This window comes from Gopherus flavomarginatus, chromosome 5 (genome assembly GCF_025201925.1).
Source record: "Gopherus flavomarginatus isolate rGopFla2 chromosome 5, rGopFla2.mat.asm, whole genome shotgun sequence".
NCBI classification, from domain to species: Eukaryota; Metazoa; Chordata; order Testudines; family Testudinidae; genus Gopherus; species Gopherus flavomarginatus.
In genome coordinates this window covers 89,643,948-89,661,479 of record NC_066621.1, presented here as the reverse complement: position 1 = coordinate 89,661,479, position 17,532 = coordinate 89,643,948, and the positions used below count along the sequence as shown (strand labels likewise).

The 17,532-nt window shown below is 40.4% G+C and overlaps 1 protein-coding gene and 1 long non-coding RNA gene across 6 annotated transcripts in view; one reads left to right on the top strand and one right to left on the bottom strand.

Annotated features, from left to right (window-relative positions):
• The window catches only part of PALS1 (protein associated with LIN7 1, MAGUK p55 family member), a 126,323-nt gene that overhangs the window by 26,367 nt on the left and 82,424 nt on the right, over positions 1-17,532 (bottom strand). For all 4 annotated transcript variants that reach the window (XM_050953508.1, XM_050953507.1, XM_050953511.1 and 1 more), the window contains 6 exons: positions 14,250-14,327; positions 11,271-11,417; positions 10,304-10,465; positions 9,916-9,993; positions 3,450-3,633; positions 1,727-1,798 (listed from right to left, as the gene is read on the bottom strand). In XM_050953508.1, the coding sequence (XP_050809465.1) occupies positions 1,727-1,798; positions 3,450-3,633; positions 9,916-9,993; positions 10,304-10,465; positions 11,271-11,417; positions 14,250-14,327 (721 nt within the window). The remainder of the gene's footprint in view (positions 1-1,726; positions 1,799-3,449; positions 3,634-9,915; positions 9,994-10,303; positions 10,466-11,270; positions 11,418-14,249; positions 14,328-17,532) is intronic.
• The window catches only part of LOC127051379 (uncharacterized), a 72,643-nt gene that overhangs the window by 25,227 nt on the left and 29,884 nt on the right, over positions 1-17,532 (top strand). The gene's annotated exons all lie outside the window — the stretch shown is intronic.

The window sequence follows — 17,532 nt, the reverse complement described above, 5'->3', positions numbered from 1 at the left end:
TGTCAGAGAGAGAAACGTGTGTGTGGGGGGGGGGGGGGGGCAGGGGGGGATGGGACGGGGGACCATATGAGAGACAGCATGCTGTCCCTTTAAGCAGAGCAGCACTCACCAGCCTGAAGGCTTGTTCAGACAGCAGCACTTCCAGCAGCACCATCTCACTCCTGAGCCCTGTGTCTCTCCCTCCTCCTCCACTCTGTGGAGATGGGGTACATGGGCAAGGGTGGGGGGACACTGACATCAGCATCCCCCCTCGCCCCAGCAGACAGGAAAGCTCCCAGGAGCAGCTGGTCACGGCTGACTCCAAGGCAGGGAACAGGAGCAGCACGACAGCAGAGCAGTTGGCCCCTGCTCATAATGGCATCCCAGGTTTTCACCGCATTGACCTGCAGGCTCAGCCTTTGACCAGGGCACTCAGGGCAATTGCCCAGGGCAGTGTAATGAAGGAGGTGCCTTTGATACCTCCCACCTGACCTGACCTGCTGACCAAGAGCCACCTGAGTTTACAGAGGCAGCCAGGCAGTGAGAGAGAGACACATTGCTGGAGAGGCAGCCCCAAACAGCAGCCTGACTAGGCACTCAGTCAGGTAACTCCTCCGGTGAGAGCAGCAGAAGTGGGTGCCCAGGGCTCCCCACTCTCCCCAGACAGAGGGCTCCCTGTGTTAGAAACCATGACGAGTGGGGTGGGGCTTGAAGAAGCTCCTGATCAGATCTCTCAGATGGATGGCTGAGGTTGAGTGGAGGGGGAGGGGAAGGGATGGGATGTGTATCCCAGAAGCTTGCCTCTGTGTCCCAGACTGGGGTTTGGAGCAGCCTCCTTGCTATCTAGGTTGTGGTGGGGGTGGGCCTGCTGTACTAATGTCCTCTAAGAACCTGCCCCACTTGTCCAGAAAAGGGCTTGGGCTTTCCACCACCACTGCCAGCAGGAGCACACACTTAGCTCTGCACAGGTGAGCACCAGGCTAACCAGGGGTGCTGCATTACCTGTAAAGGGAGAAGCAATCCATAAGGTTGCCATGAACATTATTCGTTCATTCCCTAAACTGTCCAAAAATGGGAAAAAATATATGTTGGTGGTAGCTGACCCCAGATACCCAGAGGCAGTGGCCCTCTCTAATATAGAGGCAGAAACAGTGGCAACTGCACTCATCTTCACAGTTGTTAGAGTGGGTTTTTCCAAAAGAAATACTGCCAGTTCGTGGGTAAAATTTCACATCCCACATTCTCTCAACTGTGCAAAAGGTGTGGGCTAAAACAATTAAAAAGTCTACCCCATATCACCCAGAAACAAATGGGATGAAAGATTTAATGGGACGCTCAAATTCATGCTAACAGTGTAGGTACATAGAAAGGCAAGGGACTCGGACATGCTATTGCATTACCTATTGTTTACTTATAGAGAAGTACCTCAAGAATCGACAGGGTTTGCCCCTTCAATTTCTTATACAGAAGAAAGGTCATAGGGCCCACTAGATTTGGTCAGATTTGTAGGAAGGGAACAATGACTCAGAAGGGCAACCTGTAATTGAACTGGTATCCAAGTTCAGTGCAAAGTTAAAATCCATTATGGAGCTGGTAGAGCATAACCCTGAAAGAAGCCACGCTGTACAAAAAAGCATGCATATGAAAAAGCATGTGAAAAGGCCTTTGATACCAAAATATCAGAGACACCACTTGAATTAACATTGGTACGACAGTTCAGAAATTTTCTTTAGAATATATATCCAACCTGATTTCTCTGGCTCCTTGTCTTCTTCTATGGTTTGCTTCATTGCTTCTCTTTGCTGTTGAAAGCTCTTTCCTTAATGTACAAAAAAGGTACATAAAAGCAGTTAGCATTGGGAAACAATGCCTATTTCCTTTTACAAGCAAGATGCCAGTTTTCTTTAACTAATTTCTCAGAATTACACAACTACATTATCATCATATCTCTCAATCTGCTAAGGCCCAAGTGATACACACTGTGTGACAAAGATCCAAAATGAGGGACAATGTGTCATACATGAAACTTAAATTCTATGGAATTCATTCTTTTAGGGCAAATAACTTTCTATCATCTCGGTTTCATTACTACAGTTAATGTATATAATTTTAAACAATGAAAGTAAGGAGATGGTGAATTTGTGTGGAACGTAGGCAACTGACTGAAGTGTAATCCTTCAAAATAAGGGATATTGCACAGGGACTGGATGATCCAATATGATTTTTCCATCTTTAAATGTCTATGATTCTCAAAGAGCTGAATCCTTCCATTTAAGAAGTACCATGAAAACACTTATAAAAGGAGAAAGTTATTTAGAAAACTGTCATTCACTGTAGCACCGTGGTTCTCAAACTTTTGTACTGGTGACTCCTTTCACATAGCAAGCCTCTGAGCGAGACCCCCCCATACAAATTAAAAACACTTTTTTATACATTTAACATGATCAGAAATGCTGGAGGCAAAGCGGTGCTTGGGGTGGAGGCTGACAGATCACAACACCCTAGGTAATATCCTTACAACCCCCTGAGGGGTCCCAACCTCCAGTTTGAGAACCAGTGCTGTAGCGTTCCCAACATACCCCTCTCAAGGAAGAGAAGTGTATCCTTAGTATCACTCTGAGCAATTCTATTTTGAAGAGTGATTATAGAAGAATTTCATTGTTTCTCAATGATTTTCATATTAAATATGCTCAGTTTGCAGGTAAAAAATGTTGTTTTTTCCAGATGAATTCCAGCCCTGCAAAATCAGCCTGGACTTAAAGAATCAAACTGGATTCCTTTTCATGTCATGCAAACACCACAAAGTAATGAAGTCACACTTGTGAAACACCTGTCTTCAGAATTATTTCTTGTTCACCATATTGCTGCCAGTGGATTTGCATTGCACGGGTGTAACAGATAAGATCTTAATAAATAACTCTCTTGCTGATGCTCCACAATGGAAGGCGAACACTGGTTCCAATGATTGACAATCCAATTAATCTGGAGTTCCCAGCAGTTTGAAAGAGGAATTTCTCTATCTATTTCTCTCTGTATTTACTGAGCCTAAATTTGCTTTCTCAGAGGATGGCAGAGTAAACTGGGGTTGAAGTGCAAGTGTTGCTGAAGCAGACAGCAGAGGAAATTTGGACTCAACGGGAAAAAAAGAAGAAACTGGTGGAATGATCAGGTCTAATCTGTGATTGGCAGACATACCAGTGGATGCTTATCTATGAGAAAATTAACACCAGCTTGCTAAGAAATAGGTAACTATTTTTTGAACATGTAAATTAATTTCTGTATCACAAAACCATCATAGTGGTTCTCTCTGCTCAAAAGATGTTCAAGCAACAGATGGACATTTAACCAGCCAAACTCCAGGATATAAAAGTCTCTTTCAAGACTTTTCACCTGCTGTAGTGGCTTGTATTCCAAACAATGGCACCTCAAAACTTTTGCACATCTGTGTTTTTGGTTACATTGCACTGTACCTGGGATAAGGCCTGCCAAAGGCTGATTGTCTTCATCTCCATCTCGGTAGGCCTGCCACCAGTTTGGATCTTCTTGGCTGATCACATGGAGTATATCTCCCTTTTGAAAAGACAGACCTAACTCTCGGCAAGGTACGTAAGGATCATCAGAAGGATCATAGTCAAAATGTGCTTTCACGTGTATCTAGGAAACAAGAGATATAAAAATAAAAGGGAAAAATATTTAGTAATTCCAATGATTCATGTCCCCTAAAACATTCTCTCCCTTTGGCTGTGAAACAAGAGCAAAATTGTGACAAGTTGCAATTTCAATATTTGAGTCAGTCTCCTGTATGCAGGTATGGACGGTGCTACTAATGTATCTATAATGATGGGGAAAATAAAACTATACCAATTTGGGGGAAGTTTAGAAACTGAAGATGAAGGCATGAAAATTCTTTCATACAAATGACTAAAACACTGAGGTGAAATAGTTCAATCCAGTTAATCAAGTTAATGGAGACACATGTAGGGGTTTTGGTGGCACTTTTAGATGCAAACTCCTAGCTTTGCTATTTAATTTTGGCTAAAAGGGAAGACTACTTATCTGTAGTTCTGCTTCTCTGAAGACATTACACCGGACTCCGATTCTTGTGTTAGCACTTCTTATCACAAAGCCTATACAACTTTCTTAGCTCAGATTTTTTTCTCTGACCAGATAATGATTTAATTTCTTGAGATCCTGGAAGCGTCAGGGTCCTCCTGGCTTTTTTGCTTATCAGGAAGTACTTAGAATAAAATCCATTTCCTTTTTCACGACATGGCACAAACTGATGACGGTCTTTGCCAGGAGGGATTGGATTTCCTGAAGCATTTTTCCTGATACTGAAAAGACAGAGATCATTCTTGGGCACTGACAACCTGGAAGTATTCCTGAAAGCCTGATTCAGTTACTTCACTGAACTGAACTTGCACCACGTGTCCAAGGTGACCAGAGACGACTAGGTGTAAACAGCTTTTAAGTTTGCTCCTAGCGGGGATATTCTGGCAGGATACTGAAAGTAGCACATAGGGTACACATTCTGGAACCCCACAGCTTTTGCTGCTTGTAGGAACTGGGCTTAGAACCAGTCAACTTCTGCAGCTGATGAGGTGACCCCACTCTGGAGTTGGGATCCTTTGAAATCTACTGTAGATGGTTTATAAAGAGAAACTTTTTGTTTGCATCTTTTAAACGAGGGCCACGAGGGATACGACACAGGCCCAAGACACTAGTGTGCATGTTATTTTTCCTCTCTGTAAAGCGGCTTGCATCTGCTCCCGAAACAGGTTCTCTTTGGCATATAGCAGGTCCTTGAATTTCTTCTGCTGCAAACAGGGCTGGCGCCAGGGTTTTTGCCGCCCCAAGAAGCAAAAAAAAAAAAGGCATGATCGCGATCGGCGCCTCCTCCACCACACCACTTTCTTCTTTGGTGGCAGGTCCTTCCCTCCGAGAGGGACCGAGGGACCCGCTGCTGAATTGCCGCCAAAGAGCCCAATGTGCTGCCCCTTCCCCTTGGCCACCCCAGGCACCTGCTTGCTGAGCTGGTTGCAAATTAGATATCTGCAGCCAAGCTGAAGGAATCCACTCAGAGTAGCAGCCTTTGCAGCCATACCCTACATTAAAGGGCGCTCACACTGACCTAAGGCAAAGTCTACACTCTAATGGATAATTTCTCTGAGTTCCTGGTAATTCTCTTTGGAGGAAAATCAACCAGGGCAAAGGCTTTCTACAGCTGTCACTGGCCTCACAGGCCTGGTTGAGCCAGGTGCATCAGTCACATAAGGAATATGTGATAAGGTGAAGTAGGCGAAAGCATGGATGAGTAAAATCCAGGATACTCAAGGTGGCAGAGAACTGAAATTAAATGTGCTGAAAAGGTGTGCCAAGAATAAAATGTACCAAATCATTAACATTACAGAAACCGAACAACAAGGCCCTCTAAGTGGACAGCCCGAAGCACTGGAAAATGTACTGCAGCGTGTAGAACTGATAAATGAAATTGTTTTTAATTGTTCACTTTATTAATGTAACTTCTGTTCATCATCCACTACACTTGTCTATACTGTAACTTTTGTTCACTGTTTGCCATATTTTAATTCAAACTCCATTTTAAAACGCTCACTCCATTTTGTAAAAGCTTCCTCCAACCTTCATTTTTGCAAACCCTGCTGTAATCTTATTAGTTTAGATGTGTGACTGAGGTATGGATGGATGATGGAATCAACCTCCAGCCCCAGCCTATCCTGATGAAATAAAGTTCAAACACCAACAGCTGAAGATGCAGACAAGAGCCCTAACAAAGTAAAAAGTGTCCACCCTAAAAAGAAAAAGGTACCATAGAAGGAAGATCAAAGCCAGGTCCCAGGCTGAAAGTCACGCCTGCAATTGACGGGTGATCAATCACCAAACCCAGAGGCAGCGTGACACAGCAAGACCTATAGACTCTGGATTCAAACTAAAGCCTACAAAAAGGATGGATGAGATGGAAAACTTTGGAGGGTAACATTCTGCTGCCAACATGGAAGGACATCGGTGCATGCCCAACAGAGACCCAGCTGGTCCTTGTGCCCGGCTTTCCTGGCCAGTTAGCCGCCACAAGCTACGAACCCAAGCTGCAAAATCAAGCCATGAACTTAAGCTACCCTCAGGACTGGTAACTATGCAGCAGCTGCAGAACATCTGATGGATGGATGTGTGTGTGTGTGTGTGTGTGTGTGTGTGTGTGTGTGTGTGTGTGTGTGTGTGTGTGTGTGTGTGTGTGTGTGTGTAGGTATTAGGTAAAATGTGTGTGTATAAGGATTAAGATATTAGTTATTGGTCACAAATCAGATTGTTATAATAAATGTGGCATCTTTGTCTTGCCCCCTGAAAAGATCCTGTGTAGTTTTGTCTGTACAACAAGCACAGAGCTAGGTGTCACAGAGCACAAAACCCAGGTGTCAGCCAAATTACTAAGGAATTTAGCTAACAAGTATAATAGATATGCCTGTTCTTATAATAGCCACACAAGACTAATCACAGCAGGGCATTTCTTCTTTAGGTGTGGTCAAGAAGGAACTGGCCTTGGCAGAGGTATATGTAGTCTGTCATGGATAGTACTGCTATGCCTCTGCAGGGCCAAAAATTACTGTGCTAAGGGAATTCTGTCAGCTTTCTGCTAAGAAGCACTAAACTTGTGAAAAGCCTAGATCCTGCCCACAGACAAGGCAGAACTCCCCACCAAGACAGTTGAAGGGAGTGGTACAAGAGGCACACATTTTTGCTTTCCCCACCGTGCTGCATTCCATACAGGTAAACAGGGGTTCCAACTGCTACAGTATCTTTGGGAAGGATGGAATCTATTCCCTTTGCCAAAAAGAGGTAATTCTGGAATATAATTTGAGAATCTGTAGCCAAATTAGTTCCTTAAAACAGGAAAAAAGTCTTTTAAAAAAGTCTCTGAAGACAGGAAGGCCTGGAACCATGCACCCACTTCTGTGAAGGCAAAAATGAAACTAGTGGGCTCGTCAGAGGAGGGGCATAGTCACTGGCAGGAAGGCTGACTGGTCTGACTGTGTCTCCAAGCTGCAAACAGCATGGAAGTCCACTGTGATAGACATGGACTTTAGTATGATGAAAATCATGCCTCTATCTAATTAATGAAGGGAGTTTACCAAGTAATATTAGTCAGTTATATGGCAAAACAAAAAATCTCACTTCACACTGCTGCTGCAGCATCCATCTTCCATTATATATATAACTGTTTTTCACTACATAAAAATTTAAATAGGAATTATAGTCACAGAATACACGGAGTAGTTTCATACATGGTGAAAAGTTTGGTGAGAAGAACTGAGAACACACACTCCTTTTACAGAACGTGGAAATACAGTCAATTGCCTATTTTTATGAAAGTAAAGAAAATCCTTAGAGGCAGTATTGTATGTGCAGTAGAACCTGCTTATAGTCAAATAATGTTTTTGGGGAAGAGATCACTTCATTAGTAGCAGAGTTTTATTACTGTCTGAATTACAGTTTTCAAACACAATGATGGCTATATGTAAGAAACAAACTGACAGATTATAAATCAAAGCCAGAAGGAACCACTGTGATCATCTAGTTTCCTGCATACCACAGGCCTTCTGTGAATTAATTCCTTTTTGAAAAACATCCAACTTGATTTAAAAATTGCCAGTGATGGAGAATTCACCACAATCCTTGGTAAATTGTTCCAATGGTTGATAAGTCTTAACTTTTTTTTTAACTTTATTTCCAGTCTGAATTTGTCTAGCCTCAACTTCTAGCCGTTGTATCTTATTATACTTTTCTCTGCTAGATTGAACAGCCAATTATCAAATTTTTGTTCCCCCTGCTGGTACTTACAACATATGATTAAGTCACCCCTTAACTTTCTCTTTGTAAAGCTAAATAGATTGAGCTCACTGAGTCTCTCACTATCAGTTTATAGCACGTTTTCCAATCCTTTAGTCATTTTCGTGGCTCTTCTCTGAACCCTCTCCAGTTTAATCGACATCCTTCTTAAATTGTGGACACAATAGCCCAGTAGTGGTCACATCGGTGCCAAATTTATAGATCACTGATCATTTATTTATGTCAAGTATCAGAGGGGTAGCCGTGTTAGTCTGGATCTGTAAAAGCAGCAAAGAATCCTGTGGCACCTTATAGACTAACAGACGTTTTGGAGCATGAGCTTTGCATGACATGCATCTGAGGAAGTGGGTATTCACCCACGAAAGCTCATGCTCCAAAACATCTGTTAGTCTATAAGGTGCCACAGGATTCTTTGCTGCATTTATTTATGATTCCACAAGCTCTCTCCGATCTTTAAAAAAAATAAATAAATAAAAAAAACCAAAACACACATTGTCATTTTTCTAGGTTTTTCTGCTAAACCCCCAGAAAGATGTTTTACTAATATTTCAGAAATTTAACCTGGATTAAGGAGATAACTATAGGTCTCAGGTTACCTTTACTGACCTTCAATGACAGCAAAAAATCTACAGGCACATAAAGAGTAGTGAATGCAGTATTAACTATTCTGATTGGTCAGCATCAAATGACCAATATTCCTTGCAACTAGATTTGTGTTTCATTATAAAAAGTAGTACAACTCCATAGGAATGCATTAAAGATAACAGAGATTTAATTTTTACTTAATTATAGATGAGGTTTCATTATAAGTGACACTTGCTTATCAGTTTCGCACCATGTTACTGCAATTTAAAGGTTTTGTTCATCTTTCAATAAATGCTGCATAATGCTTTACGTAAGCTGCTATAGTCCACGTTAAAGATAACTCAAGACACCGTTAGCTAGAGACGGACATTTTAGAAAGATCTTCAATTTACTGCCTTCCCCCCTCCCCCGATAAGTTTTGCAAGTTAAGGCACAACCCACCACTTTTTAATTCCACCCCCTATCTGTAATGGACAAACGAATATTCTCAAAAGAAAAAAAAAAGATATGGAACATCAGAAAATTTCAGAAGTACAAGCATCTCTAGATGTAGCATTTCTTACTTGTACATGTTTAGTGACTGACAGTAAGCAATGATATACAGGGTAGGTCAAATTTGCAGCAGCATGTAGAGTACAGACACTGGACACCCAGCTAGCACAGGTATAAACAGCAGTGTAGATGGTGAGACAGTGCTTAGGTAAGTAGAGTACAGACATGCCAGAACACTAACGTATACAGCCTGCATAGCTCTCTACATACCCAAGCAGGGCCTCTCAGGTCTGCACTGTTTTTAGCAGTGTAGGGTCCTGCTGCTTCCTTGCTGCAGTAAAAGATTCCAGCATCAGGGAGCTGCTGGAGCCTTCCCCTGCCTCAGTGAAAGACTCCACTGCCTCCTCCCACTAAAGTCTTTCATTGTGGTGTGTAGTTACAAGTACTCTACATGTCGCTGCAAGCATAGACAAGGCCATAAACTGAGCACAAATGATCACATTTTGGTGGAATTCCCAAGGCCAATGGTTCTCAACCTTTCCAGACTACTGTACCACTTTCAGGAGTCTGATTTGTCTTGCATACCCCCAAGTTTCACCTCACTTAAAAACGACTTGCTTACAAACTCAGACACAAAAATACAAAAAAGTATCACAGCGCACTTATTTATTGAAAAATTACTTACTTTTTCATTTTGTCTGTATGAAATTTTAGTTTGTACTGATGTCGCTAGTGCTTTTTATGTAGCCTGTTATAGATCTAGGCAAATTATCTAGATGAGTTGATGTACTCCCTGGAAGATCTCTGTGTATACGGACCCCTGCATGAGAACCACTGCCCTAGGAGGTCACCTGTGATTATTTTCAGCAGTGTTACTCAAATCTTTGATGTCTAAATCAATTTCTTTTGTTTCATCCTGTAAAATGACCCACAACAGACCTTTGTAAGCACTAGGTGAAAAACAATGGTTGTAAGATTAACATAGATTTCACTTACAACTGTCTCCTTGGCAGGAGGCGGCTTGCTCTGTTGACTGGGTATCAGCACAAATGTCAGAGTGCCATGCATGTCAGCCTATAACAAAAAACAAGACTCCAGTAATCTACAGCACAAATACCTGACTGATTGTTAGAATCAGGGATTCCAATAAATAACATTTACTGTTTTCAAAGTGCAATACAAACTCCAAGAAAATCCAGGCCCTATAAGCAAATGCATCATTATATCACTACGTGGGTTAAGATTTATAATTATTCCAATATATATGCATTTCTACAGAAAAGTCAAATAGTAGGATCCAATTTTTTTTTTTTTTAAATAGGAGTGGCAACTTTAAGATTCTGGGGGGGGGGGGGGGGGGGGGCGGGGGGGTGAAGGCACTTACCAGCAAATCAAAAACTTCATTAACATCTTTTCCTCGAATCTCAATGCCATTAATTTCCAGAACTTCATCCCCTTCATGTAATAACCCACTCTTCTCTGCAGCACCCCCTTTCACTATTCGACTAATGATGACAGAATCCATTTCATTGCGCACTGTAGCACCCTATATAATTGCAAATAGATAATCTCAATTTAAAACAAGTATGAAATTCATGGATATATACTGCATATATTTTAAACCAGTGGATAAAATTTCATATACTACAAATGAAAAACAAACTTAGATGAACACATCTAAAGTTTTGACTTAAAAATAGATTTTAAGTTCATAATGCAGAAAGAGGAACTTCTAATCTGCTCAACAGTGATTAATTTTGAGTTGTACATTATGACAAATTTTTTAAATTACTTTTTTCCAATATGTTTATGTAGAACATGAAAAACAGAAGACGACAAAGGTAAAAAAAATGCAGTTGTTGGAACAGCAAGGATTAAAACTCAGTTTCAGCAAATCCTGAGATATTGCCTTCTTTAGGAAGGCCTTCTTTCAATCCCATTGACTTTTCAACAGATATAGTACTGACTTTGCTCTAAATGGCAGCAATTTAGGTTTCCGTAGTAGAATAAATTAATATAGCCTCAGTATGAGAAAATTGCATCACCCATAAACATGTTATTTCATGAACCAAAATTACTATTCGCTCTCAAAGTTTAAACCGCATATCCATGATAACATTCCAAAACATTAATAATGACCTGCAAAAGGGGAAAAAAAGTTGTCCCCTACTTCATCTATAAACAGAACACCCCTCTCTCAATAAATTAAAAGAAAAACAACAAAGTTTGAACACTACTATTAGGACAACTTCCGCCCACAAGGGAGTCTGGAAGAATAAACGTAAATTGGACAGTTCTAGCCTCATTTTCTTCCAGAGCAAGGGATCTGCTGTCAAAGTAACAATACTTACCAATGGAATATCTCGAGCCTTCTCAATGCGAACTATTTTCACTGTCTCCCCTCCATACAGGCCAAAGTTCTCATAAACCTTTTCATTTGTCACTGGCTCTGGCTGCATTTCTTGCTCTGCAACCTTATCATGAGCTAATAAAAGTGCCTAGTGTTAAACAAAACAGACAATGCAGTTTAAGGAAATTATGCCTTTCATGCCAACATGAAGCACAACAGAAATTCACTAATTTGTACTAAGTAGGATACCCATTGCAAGTTAGAAAATTGTGCAAATTATCTAGTAAATGAATTAAAAAATCCTAAAGATGATTATCACAATAGCATGGTTAAGTTTTAATTATATTAATTCATAGTGAGATCCAGATATATTCCACAGCTGCAGAATTCACCCTTGCTGCGAAAGTGTACTTCAGAATCTCAGTTTTTTAAAAGCAAATATTCTAGCCCTTATGATTAAGAACATAAAAAGGGCCATACTGGGTCAGACCAATAGTCAATCTAGCCCAGTATCCTGTCTTTTGACAGTGGTCAATGCCAGGTATTTCAGAGGGAATGAACAGAGCAGTGATTCACCAGCTATTGCCCATTCCCAGCTTCTGGAAAACAGGCTACGGACATTTCAGAGTATGATTTTGCATCTCTGTCCATCCTAGCCAATAGCCATTGATGGATCTATCCTCCATTAACTTATCTAGCTCTTTTTTGAACCCTGTTACAATCTTGGCCTTCACAACACCTTTGTGCAAAGAGTTCCACAGGTTAACAGTGTGTTGTGTGAAGAAATACTTTCTTTTGTTTCTTTTAAACCTGCTGCCTATTAATTTTATTTGGTGACCCCTAGTTCTTGTGTTATGAGGAGTAAATAACACTTCTTTATTTACTTTCTCCACACCAGCCATGGTTTTATAGATCTCTATCATATTCCCCCTAGTTGTCTCTTTTCCAAGCTGAGAAGTCCCAGTGTTATTAATCTCTCCTCATATGGAAGCTGTTCCATACCCCTAATAATTTTTGTTGCCCTTTTCTGAACCTTTTCCAATTCCAATATATCTTTTTTGAGATGGGGCGACCACATCTGCATACAGTGTTCATGATGTGGGTGTACCATGGACTTACATAGAGGCAATGTGATATTTTCTGTCTTATTATCTATCCCTTTCTTAATAATTCCCAACACTGTTAGCTTTTTTGACTGCAGCTGCACATTGAGTGGATGTTTTCAGAGAACTATCCATGACGACTCCAAGATCTTTCTTGAGTGGTAACAGCTAATTCATATGTATAGTTGGGATTATGTTTTCCAACACGCATTACTTTGCATGTATCTACACTGAATTTCATCTGCCATTTTGTTGCCCAGTCACCAGTTTTGTGAGATGACTGCAATGATAACTTGGAAAACATGAAGTGAATATAAAACTAATCCTGTGTTGTCCTCCTGAGTTTGCTGACATTCTGAATCAATGGCTCTGAGGGGTCTCAATACTCCATTTTACTTCATATGTTAGCCCTGAAACCTGAAGATGACAACACTATTAATCTGTAGTTTATTGAACATATGCTGATAACAAAATAAACTGATTTTGTCATTAGAACTAACGCTGGGGCTGCTGTACTGCTTGAATTCATTTTCATATATAATTAAATACAAACCCTCCAATTTTAACATTTGAAGGAGTAACTGTATTTTGATTATTTCCATTAAAGCACTGCAAAAATTAGGGACTTTGCCACAAAATTTAAGTGCAGCTTGTCAGAGTAAACTTGGCCTTGTTCAGAGTATACTATTAAATACATATATTTTTTAAATGTAATGAAGTTTTAGTAACAAGGGGCCTCACTGTAGCACTCTACTATTAAATCTCTGCCAAGAAGTGCAGTAAAAGCTGTGTTACTTAAGTTGCAAGCAATGCACATTAACCACATTCTTCTGTAACCGACAACTGTAAATTTCACTAGTTGTCAATTCTTGTTTGTACAATAGAGATATATGCTGGAATTTATTCCTGTTGTTTCAGACTCCTCTACACTTCCACCACACTTTTTTTAGGGGGAGGAGGGAAGAGTTGGGAAGGAAAAGGAACACTTTCTCAATAAGACCACTCTACTCCAGAGTCTCCAAGCTCCAGCAGTCAGCCCAAAGGAACAGCAAACATTCCCCCAAGCAGCCAGAAGTGGCGGAGAATGATTACACTCAGCCAGGGCCCCCTATCCAGTTAATACTTCCACAGCACCTCAATGCCACCAATAGCAGCAAGCCCACGCCCCCTTTTTTTAAAAATACATCTGAACTCTGGACATTATTTTGCATTTGATGAATGGCTGTTTGCCCTCAATTTATCGTAGCTGCTTCCCATCATAGGTCCTCTGTTGCCAGTCTCACTCTCCCTCCACATAAGCCTTTATCTCCCTGTTCACTTTGTATGCCATACTTTTTTCCCTTCCATTGTTTTTTTGTAATTTTGGATAGTAAGTCTGTCTTCCTAGGTGTTTATGTGGTGCCTACCACCATGGAGCCCCAATTCTGATTGAGTTTGGGCAACAATGCAGAGGAAAATAATACTGTATTATATACCCAGGCACTCAGTGCAGCTTCGCTCTTCCAGTGGTTATGTTTGAAGTCAATCTTCTGCTTTGTGCATAAACATTGAAGGTTGGCTTACTAGGCATGCAACTAAGTACACCTGAAGACCGGTGGGTGGCACTGAACCCCAAGTGTGCATTTAATTTTAATAGTAAATTTCATTAGTAGCAGAAAGTTAGAATTTTTTCCCCCATGAAACACATTAAGTTTTTGTTTTTCAATCACATGGAGATTTTCCATATATACTAGGAACACTCAGTTTTTAGCCTTAAGAAACAAGTTTCAAGTTTCAAACCAGTGTTTTTAAGGTGTTTGCAAGAAATAAAATACATAAAAACATTTTTAAAATCTACATGGTGTGGATTGCACAGTACCAGCTTTGTCTAATTTTACCTGAATGTGAGGGGCATTCAGCAAAGCACTAAGCTCCTGCCCATCTTTCTGGTGACTGGGTTTCAAAACACACTGTACCTAAAAGAGACCAAACAGTGAAAATCTGCTTTGCACAGTGGGCTAATTTAGCTCTGACTAAAGGTATCTAAGAAAGAAAACTAAACGTAACTAGCTATTTTACTGAGAGAAACAAAGCAAATCTATATATTTCTTACTCTCACTCAATATATTTATAGAAATCTTAAGAAATAAGACATTTATGCAATGAGAATACATGAACTATTCTAATATGTCAAATCAGAACGGTGCCTCTCTATCTAGGCTGTTATCCAGTCACATTAGAGTGACATGAGCAGAGATTATTGATGGACTAGGTGACAATAGGGAAGGAATAAAAGATTAAGATCTGTAAAAGGAGGGCAATCATTAAAAAAAAATGTACACATGCCCACAAAAGGTAGTCTATTTACCAAACAACAGCATACCATTACAGACATGCCTAAGGTGTCCATCTGGGTGATTCATGAGTTACAGAAAATTCCAAATTATTAATGTATCAAACTGCTTAGACTCCTTTTCCCTAGGAGTGGAAAATTATCTTTCTTTGTTCAAACTGCTGTTTCTACTGGCAGCAGAAAAACAATGATTCTGATGCAGGGTTTCAACAGACCAGGTCAAAACCTTCCCTCAGATCCTGACAGAGTCAGACTTCCTCATCTGGTTCTGACAAATCCCTGTTGACAAGAAGGGCTGCCCTTTTCTTCTGCAACTCAAGATGTCAAAAAGCTTACGAGATTTACTTGGGAAAGCTGTCAAATATGTAAATCTCATGCCATCCTGACTACCAGGTCCTGATCTGCCATTGCTCAGAGGGAAAGACAAAGCAGTAAGGATGCCCTTATCTGGTGAGGAGGCTGAAGGGGGTTCCATCCAGGGCCCTTATTCCTAGTCTCATGCTCTTCTGAGAACATAAAAATATATGGGTTCAGAAGCACTGATGACATTGAAAAGTCAGGTGAAAGTGACTGGAATGTCATTGCAAGAGACTTCCCCCTTTTAGGATCAAGAGACTGCTCTCTTCCAACTTTTGGGATATTCCTGCATCCTCCACTCTTGCTGATGATTTATCAAAAGGTGGTGGTAGAGGGTCTGATACCTAGAAGCGCTAAGAAAAAGAGCACAACAACTGAAGGTCTCAGGAAGTTCTAGTGCAAGGTTTGATTATGAAGAGCACCTGCAGCAGTGCTAGGAGCTCCTCTCTCATATCTGGTCTCATGGTAAGGGCCACATGGCTATGCCCTTGGATCTTTGATCAGCCTCGCTGTTTAAAGTCTCGAAGAAGTTAATCCTCCATGGCAGTGAGAGGCAGAGCTGAGATAAGCAGGGATACTTGGTATAAAAAGTAATTTGTTAGGTGTACGTGAGAGCCGCTAACAGAGTTACCTAATAGGAGAGTTTCAGAGAGAGTTTGGACAGGGCATGAAAGAGGTTTTCCTTCCAGGTTCAGCTCTGTGTGATTTCAACATGGCCAGCAATGAAACAAACAGAATGTACAAACAGAATAAAGTACAGACCAATAATATATATACACACACACGGTACTTTGAAAGGGATAATTTCACAAAGCCGAAGAAAATTATGAGCCAAATCAGCTGGGAGGAAGAATTTAATCAGAAAAATATGAACGATAATTTGGAATTGTTTATAAACACTTTCCTAGATCTTCAAAAAGCCACAAACCTACAAATCAAGGAAGAAAGCCATCTTGGTTAAAAAAACTGACCTGGTTTGGAGGGAAAGTGAAGGCAGCTATAAACGAGCAATAAAATAATATATAACAAAAAGAAAAAATTGATAGTAATTAATATAAATCAGAAGTCAGGAATTGTAAAAAAAAATTGCTAAGGGAAGCCAACGGCCACAAGGAGAACTTTATGGTCATCAGGGTTAAGGACAATAAGGAGGAGTTTTTTCAAGAATAATATGCTCAAAAAGAATCCTTACAATGGTATCAGTTCATTACTATATGGAAATGGTAGAATTGTAGAAATGTTCAATTAATGTTTCTGTTCTGTATTTGAGGGGAAAAATAGATGGAGTCATAAGATATGACAACACTTTCCATTTCACTAGTATATCAGAAGTATATTGAACAGCATCTACTGAAGTTAGACATTTTAACATCAGCAGGTCCAAATAATTTGCATCCAAGTTTTAAAAGAGCAGACTGAGGAGTTCGCTGAAAAGTGAATGCTGATTTCCAGGGAGTCTTGGAACTCCGGAAGTTATTGTTTCGTCAATATTTAAAAAGGGTAAACAGGATGAGCTGAGTAATTACATGCTCCCCAGTCATCATTCCAGGGGAAGGTAATATAGAGGCTGATATGGGACTCGAATAACAAAGAATTAAAGGAGCAGAATACAATTAATGCTAATCAACATAGATTTATGGAAAACAGATCCTGTCAAACTAAATTGATGTCATTATTTGATGAGATTACAAGTTTGTTTGATAAAGAGTAGAGTGTTGATTGGAAATAAAGCATAATTTTTTAACTGTGAGGATAATTAATCATTGGAATAATTTACCTATGTTCATGATAGAGAGTCTCCATTACTGGCAATTTTTAAATCAAGATTGGATGTTTTTCTAAAACACATGCTCCAGGAATTATTTTCGGGAAGTTCTATGGCCTGTTATACAGAAGGTCAAACTAGATGATCACAACGGTTCCTATTGACTTTGGAATCTATGAAGCATCCCCACAGCAGAGCCAAAAATCCATTAACACCAAAGCAGAAGGCCCTGGACAGAGATTCTCACAGCACATAGCTGTCAAGGAGACACTGAACCCAAAAGAAAGTAATCACAGTTTAGTACTGAGAACACTGGTGAACCCTTAGAGCATCTCCACCGAGGTGTTTTGGGGAGATCAAGCAAGGTGATCTAACAAAGATCTCAAGAAGGAGAGCCCTGAGGTTTAAGGGAAGTCATCTGAACCATGGCCTGGTGACATTCATCATTTGAGGTAATATGAGACTCCTTCCTGCCAGCGCCATATGATTTCTTAGAGCTGCCAGAAACCCGAAGAACTTCTGCCAGCTTTGTCTGAGGATCTTGAATCTTCAAGAGTCTGTTGCCATTAGGAAACCTCTTTACAGGATGTATTCTCCAGAAAGCAACCCCTCTCCATCTGTTTTGACTTGACAGATTTTTGCCCCCAAACTTCACAGAACCAGTACTTGTTTGAGGTCCCCCCTTTTTCTTTGCCACAGGAGTCTC